General features: G+C 50.8%; 1 protein-coding gene across 1 annotated transcript; it reads left to right on the top strand.

Moving 5' to 3' along the window:
- The first annotated feature begins 1,927 nt into the window (after positions 1-1,927).
- On the top strand, positions 1,928-6,749 carry LOC144142992 (uncharacterized). The gene is made up of 3 exons (XM_077674818.1): positions 1,928-2,071; positions 5,939-6,109; positions 6,198-6,749. Exons 1-3 carry the CDS (start codon positions 1,928-1,930, stop codon positions 6,747-6,749), a joined length of 867 nt encoding a protein of 288 aa, XP_077530944.1.
- The last annotated feature ends 1,121 nt before the right edge of the window (positions 6,750-7,870 follow it).

Here is a 7,870-nt window from a genome sequence, read left to right as displayed (position 1 = left end):
TCGCTGGTCACCGCTTCCTGTGGGTTATAGCAGAGCCCTTCAATGCTTTACTGGTCACGAAACTGCTCCGTAACTCAATGGGAGAGCTTCATATGCTGCGTTTGGCCGCCGCGCGGTGGCGCCACCCTCTCACTGAGGTCACTCCTCGGGCGGCGTCGCGCTGGCTCGAACGGCGGAGCCGCGGCGAGTTGTGTTTGTTTTTTGCGGGAAAAAAAATGTAATGTGCATATCGCGCTCTCGTGATGCGACTTAATTAGTGCAACGACGATGCCGAACATGTGTTGCGTCCCGGGATGCCGTTTCTTATACAACGATACCACAGAAAATGTTTCCTTGTTCTGTTGACCGAGCGACGGGCAGCTGCGTGAGAATTGGAGGCGCGCCATTCCAAGGCAAGCAACGGGAGATTTCAGCTTCGATTATAAGTGTGCGACAGTGTGTGGAAATGCACTGTGTGTGAGAATGGAAAAAGCAATGTACCATTTTGAGAGCATCGTGGACCTAGAATTGTACAAGGCTAACTTAAAGCCGGATTTTTGTCATATCAATCAGGTTGTAGCGGTGCTTCGTTACCTGTTTGCAAACTTGTATTACCTTGCGCTCAGGCTCGCGTGTAAAAGAGCTTTGGGACGTCCTTGTGCTTTTACTTTTCATATTTCTGCGAATGATCCCTTAGGGTTCGTTTTGTTTGTTTTGTAACCGCGCGTGGCCGATTCCGGTTTCTTAAGTGGCGTTTCAACCGGAGCGCCCGTTTGCTCTTTTTGTCGTACGTCCCGTCGGGCAATGTTGTTTGATATGGAAAGAATGCCACCTTGTCGCTAACTTGATTTTTTGTTTCTTCGACAATGTTCTCGATCCTATTTCCATGGATCTGAAATTAATAACGTTCCGAGAGTAATGCATGCATAGCAGACGCCGCGCAACTCACTTTATCGACGTTCATCTGTGCACGTCACACTGCGGACTGCTTCTTCGACATTTGTGTTTCATTCTAGTCTTTTGTAGTACAGGAGATCGCTAGCTGGCTGCGTTCAGAAAAGCTTTGCTTCGTTCTTGGCTACGCGGAAACATTGTTTCCTCCGTGTGCTGCACATCGCAGCGCGAAAAAATAAATTTTTGTACGCTGGACCACGCTCTTTTGTCTTTTTCGCTTCCTGTTTTTGCAAGTATTGCAAAGCGTGGATGCAGAAAGACATATGGTGTAACATATATCTCTTCGTGTTTTGATCCTTCGTGTTTCTTCAGCGTTTTTAGATGTTCTCAAGTATGTACCCACTCATAGAAACGACAATACTATTGGGCTACCTCTTTTAGCGTTCTGTGCATTCCAGAGCAATCAACGGATTCATTAAGCGTAGTCTGAACGACTCGTACTTGGTTTCTTTGAGTTTTTTTTTAATTGTATTATCGATAGGCCCGCAGCAGTCCGTGACTACACAGCTACCGTATATGTGGTAATTACAACTTTGCTTTAAGAAAAGAAGCAAAATAGATTTTAAAATCCGTAAACAAGACGGCGCAGCGCTTGTGCCAGAGCACACAGAAGCCGTTGCCGCTCGCGGCCGAAGTCTACGGTAATTTACTTCGTAAAATAAAACCCCATTGAAGGCAGGTGATATACACAATGACTGAACTATTCGTCGCTAACTACTACAAAAGAAAAACACTTAATCAGCGCGCAGACACCAAAAGCAGCAAGCGTTTGCACGCCAAGAGCTGGCCAATACGCCGCACGCGCGGCGGCTGGATGACCTTCGTGCGGCGGTGGCGCCTGTAGTGGCGCGCGCGGTCCCTATATGAAACGAGCGCCGAAGTTTCGTGAGCAGTAAAGCATTGAAGGACTCTGGTTATAGCAACAGTTAGAGTTGAAAAAAAAATAGTAGTGCTCACATATTGCAGCCTTTTAAATCGAAAAGTCTGCTATGCGATGTCTCGCAAGGTCATTCATCTCGTCGCAGTGGCGTTGAGTCGCCGGGGCGCAAGTGCGGCAGGTGTGACGTCACGCCACCACCACGTGATCCGCTGCGGAGAGGCTTCGCAGCTGCGCTTTATCCGAGCCTCGCAGTTCCACGTGTGTGGGCGAGGGATTGACGGCTGCTTCGCCCGCGCTTGCTCCCTCAATGTGTCATGGACGGCGCTGTGGATGCGCAATTTGTGCGTCCGCTTCAGCGCAAGAGACAGGCTGAGTCCAGTCATCTAGAAGATGCAGATCGACCGCATGCAAACAGTCCTTGCGTTAGTAATAACAAGGGTTAGAAGAGCTAAACAGTAACTATTTTTTCGCCACATTTTCATAAGCGCCTTTTTGAGGTTCCGGTAAGAAATGTGGAAGAATTTTGCCTACTCCTTAGCAAATACGGCAAGGATGCACTTATTAAACGCTTTGTGTCTTTCCGTGGCCTACTTACTTCAACAAAGTCCGGTTCGTTACCTGCCAGACACCGTGGTCATTTCTAGTCTGTATTCCCTAAGCATGCATTTATATTCTGTGAATAAGATCCGTGGAGCCCTTGTCCCTGAATTGGCATTGTTTCAGCCCGCTCTTTGTAGGGAAATGGGCTTTGCGTTTATCAAATAAGCAAGAAATATGAGTTATCGGCGTGTGGCAGTTTTTACTTGTTGCGGCGAGGACAGGCCGGAATTCACTCTAACAAATTGTTCTGGCTTTGGAGTAGTGGCACGGGGCATGGTTTTCGGTCATCCAAGGTGGGTGGCTTCCCTAGCCCTGGATGCCTTGGCCAGAAGTATTCTTTACAATTTCCGCCCTAACACCAGCACCTCTACACAAACAAAAGTTAATTTTTATCATCGTCCTAGCTTAAGACAAGCTGCGTTCATAGTATCTCAACATTCCTCTGGCATAGCGCTTATGCGCAGGAGGATACTTTGGCAGTAACTTGTTTATTATGAGTGTGGAGGGCCGGGTGGCGGAAGGCCAAGGGCTGCACGTGGCTCGCTGGCCACATTTGAACCAAGCTTTCTCTCCATGTTAGTGAGCCTGTACGTATGCCGCTCTTCAACCGTTGTAATGCGGAAGGGGGAAGAGGAAATACCTTTATTTGGTCCAAAGGGGAGGGCTTTTTATGCCTGTGGCATCCTAGACGACAGCCAAGGTGCCTTAGCTCCTGGCGGCGTCTTCGGCCCTTCTGGGAGGCCCACTTCTGGATGTCGGGGTTTTCTTCATGAAGCAAGGTCTCCCATTCCCCCTTACTACAGGTAATAAATGTTCTTGGTGAATTTTCGTTAGTGAGGTCTTTTTATTTACAAGTACCCTCAATTGACGAACCATTATAGAGGCGAGTGGGTTCGGAAGGGGTGCTTTTATCCATGGGCTAACGAAAGTAGCCGAGAGCTTCCGGTTGAGAATTGCAAGGAGCACCTTTGCGCACCCTCTACGTTAGATGCGTATCAAGTGCAACTAACGTGCAGGAATACAGTGAAGGCTGTTGTAAGGCTTCAGTCTATTGCGTCACTGCTTACGCCGTGAAGCGCGAAATTTGAATGTTCAACATTTCTTGCGTCAATTCGGGTAAAGTCCCTTTATTAACCTGAGGAGGATACCAAAGGGAAGTCTTTCGAGTGAAACAAGCTTGTCATTTGTCTCCATGGTCCAATTGTATAGCGATCGCTGACAGAGTAAATATTAAAACAGTAATAATTAACTAGCAAGGCTGCCCATAATTTGGTTGTAGCGTGCCCTCCTCACACACCTACGCTCTCACCGTTGACTCCCTTATGTGTATCAAACGTCAACATTTTCCGACGATGATACCCTGTAAAAATGAAGTAGCTCAAGATGGTTTAGTCTTGGTAAATTAATGTATTGTAAGCAGTTGCGACAAAGTTATTTACCATCCGCAGAGTGAGGTGTGGCCTCCCAGAGGAATTTCTCTTTCATCGCGAACTTATGTCTTCACGAGTATTTCGCACTTGTGATTGACAATGAGTGCTCTAGGGCGGGCCCTTTGATCGTTTAAAGTTTAGACTAAAGATGTGAACTGAACGAAGTGTTGTACTTACGCTCACCGTGTTGTGTTGTGACGTTAATTTCTACGGGGCGTTATAACTGAAAGACTCATTTGAAGGCAGTGACAGTACACAAGGTTCCATAACATATTGTGTTTTTAAAACTACCGCCCCAACATAAAGTAAAGGTAGTTCACTAAGCCCCTCCTTTATGTATGGTCCGAAGCAGGGCGTTAAGATGGTCCGTGTACATTTTGATACAAGGACCCATTGTTGATAACGGCAAAAAAAAATGAAATTACCCACTTTATTAGAATAAGAATAAGAATAAGAATAATGTTTATTGTGCGTTCATAAACTGTGTACATAAGTGAATATACAGAAGGAGGTCCCATAGCACTAGGCTGTAAGGGGACCTCCTGTGAGTAAGTACATACAGAAAATGCAAAAAGATCAAAGCAGCTACTTTGACAACAATAAAATACAAGTAGAGCAGTACACAAAGGAACAACAAGGGGAATTACCGAATGAAAAGAGTCGTCAAAAGTGTTTATACAATGCTAAATGTCATGAAGAGAAGAAGAAAGGGCAGTTTTGAAGGAACTTTCGTGCGGAACTTTCTTGCAAGCATAAACTCTTTCGTTATTGCGCCTGTTCAAAATAGCTCAATTTGAACGATACCTTGGGAGCCCCTTTTTTATAGTTTCCCGAGCATTTCCGGAACAAGGAGAGCTATTTGGAGTTAGCTGAGCAAAATGCGTGCCCTTTCAAAATCCGTTCGTTCCTTATTTGTGCAACAAAAACGTAATTTTTCACACGCATTTTCATCACCTGGGTGTGGAAAAGGGGCGTGGTCATCGCGCAACACTGCTACCAAAGAAGGCGGCGTGCTGGTCGTTCATACCTAAAGGCGCAACAATAACAAAAAATACTTTTCATCAGGGTGTGGTTTTTGTTATCAGGGCACGAAGGGTGATTCAGAAGATGATTTTCAAACGTCAAGCTCGCACTCCTATCAAACAGTGCCTGTTTGGAAAGCTATTTCATGATTTTGTGTAGTTTTATCGCCTTTGCGCACGTTGGTTTAGGTCGTGTTGTATAGTTTACTTACCATATAGGACCACTCGCAAACAGTTTACAACAGCTTCGGTTTCGTTTCTGAATCGGGAAGTTCATGGTTGTGAGCTCCGGTAACGTTAAAAACCCTCATTCCTTCATAGTAGGGAATTGGCCAAGAAGCTAGGATCGACTCAGTTTTGTTTCCAGGCTTTGTAGTTTTTTGAACCTGGGGTGTTAAAATCTGGCGAAATATTGAAGGAAGCAGACGGGCAGGAAATGTCGGTAAAAGAGGCTGTTGGTCAAGTTGGGGCATGCTCGTTCTAAAAAAAAAAACAGAGCAATCACTGCCAACATCTTGAAAACAGGCGCGGAAAAGGACCAAGAAAAGAAACTCACAGCGCGTCGTCCTGTGTATTTCTTTTCTGGGTCAACGTCTTTTCCGTGCCTGTTTTCAAGATGGATCAACACCAAATCGCCCAACCTTCCATCCTGTTAAACACTGTCAACAGATGGGAATGAGCGCTTGCCGTCGTACTTCTGTGTCGTGCTTTTCGCGGTCTAATTATTTAGAACAAGCAGGAAATGATTTGTAAATGCTATATTTTAGGGATTTGGGTTTCCACAGAAAAAGCTTTGACCGAGTTAAGGAGCCTTAACCGGGTTAATGTGTTCAAAAAGCAGGTAACAAGTCAACCTGGCGACGGCACGCCAACCGCCTCAGCAGGCAGCGACGGGCCGAGCTGTGCGTCAGCTCGCAGGCTGACTATCGCTGCCGCCGCCTCTGGGGCATTTTCCAGTCGGTCCTCAGGCCCCGTGGAAGCCACAACCCCCTGGCCGCTCCGGCCATCAGGTAGCAAGCCAGCTACGAGGAGCTTGCCGAGCTCTTTGCGGAGCACTTCCTGCGACACATCAGGCTGGGGCTGGGCCTGTGGCTGCTGCGCTAGAGGAGCCTGAGGGACGCCACCCGCTCAACGACGCCCCCATCACGGAGGCGGAACACCGCGGGGCCCTGCGCAGCTGCGAGCGCAAGTCGACGCCAGGAACCGATGGCCTCACCTACCAGATGCTTCGCAATCTGGACGAGGTGGGGTTCGCGCGGCTCCTGGCAGCCTACAATCGCATCTGGGAGACGGGGCGACTGCCACCTGGCCATCCTGAAGCTCCTTCCTAAGTCAGACCGGGGCTTTGGGGCAGTCACGGCCTACCGCACCGTGGCGCTCACCTCTTGCGGCTGCAAGCTGCTGGAGCGGGTGGCCCTGTGCAGAATGGAGGCCATCACTGCGGGAGAAGAACGCATAGCGGAGCAGCTCGCGGGGTTCCTGCGGCACCGGGCTGCGACGGACTCCATTGCCGAAGTGGTGGCGGCACTGCAGCACGCCCGGGCTACGAGGAAGGTGGCGGCCCTGGTGCTTCTTGACGTCAAGGGTGCCTTCGATATCCTGCAGCCCCCCACCGTCTCACTGTCCACGGAGGATGCCGGCATTGCGGGCAAGCTGCGGGGATTCGTCAAGGTGTTCCTGACGGGCCGCACAGCACAGGTGCAAGTGGGCAACGCCCTGTCGGCACCTCTACCAGCGTACGTAGACACCCCACAGGGCTCAGTGGTCAGTCCCTTCCTCTTCAACATGGTCGTGGCGCAACCGTCCGACTGCCTGCCCAGAGGAGGGGCACACATGGTGTACAGGCGGAATCAATTTGAAGGTGATCGCTCGGGTGGCAAATAAACAAGCTGCAGCGCCATGTTACTACTTGTATCAGGGTTGTATCATGAAAGAGCCAATGAGGGGAAGAAAGCACTGCTACCTGTATATCAAAAGTTCTGAAAACAGCCGCTGTGTAAGTTGAAAGACCCGCTAAACGATGCTCCCTTGATCACCTTCAAATGGATCCCGACTTACATGTCTGTGTACATCGACGACGAGGCCCTTTCCGCGCTCGGCCCCAATGCGGGCTGCCGAGGAGTCGTGCAGCCGCTGCAGGAAGCTCCGGACGCGGTGCGGGCCAAGCTGGCCGTAACTTCGGCCTGCAGATGTCGGCCAGCAAAACGGATGCGATGCTGGTGCCCCCGGACGCCCAGACCCACGCAGGGCCAGGCGCCTGCAAATCGACGCCGAGTAGCTCGGCTGGGAGATCAGTGTGCGCTACCGTGGGCTCACACTGCACCACCACGTCAACTTCCGCCGGGCCGCCAGAGAGCTCCAAGCCAGGGCACAGCTGGCCACCACGGCCATGCAGAAGATGGCCGCCCGGGACCGCGGCTGCTCACAGCGAACGGCCCTGCGGCTGTACAATGCTTCGGCCGTGGGGTTGTTCATGTACGCTCTGCCACTGGTCACCTTGCGCAAGCCGATGCTGGCGGCAGCTAGAGGTCGACCATCGCAAGGCCGTCCGCGCCTGCCTGGGCCTGCCTCGAGACTCTCTGTGTGAGAAGACTCTGACTGAGGCAAGGGCGTGGACGCTTGATATGGTGTCAGAGCAGCGGGCCCTGGGACTGCGGCGTGCGGAAGGGGGAGGCCCCATACTGCAGCGCCTGCGCTCCCACCAGCACTCGCGCATGGGATGCATCCTTGCCTTTTAAATGCGAATGCATCTCTTAGTCGGGGGTTGTCGTGTTCCGTCGGCGTGCGCCCGCAGGTGTTATCTCTCCGCGCTCCTCCTCGCCCCTAGCAACAGCTGTGGCGCGCCTAGCAACCGGAGCAGGTGGTAGCTCGGGCGGGAATAGCGGAGGGCAAGGGGAGAGGAGGAGCGCGCTCGGGCGTGTGAGGGCGCTCGCATCGCGGAGCTCGGCGGGCTCTCTCTCCTCTCCGCGTACCCTCTCTCCGCTCGCTGCGCTCGGAATCTATAT

This window comes from Haemaphysalis longicornis, unplaced genomic scaffold (assembly GCF_048455015.1).
Source record: "Haemaphysalis longicornis isolate Haplotype H1 unplaced genomic scaffold, Haemaphysalis longicornis Haplotype H1 scaffold_6, whole genome shotgun sequence".
Lineage (NCBI taxonomy): Eukaryota > Metazoa > Arthropoda > Arachnida > Ixodida > Ixodidae > Haemaphysalis > Haemaphysalis longicornis.
Note: the sequence above shows the minus strand (reverse complement) of the source record. Positions and strands in the feature narration are given on the sequence as shown.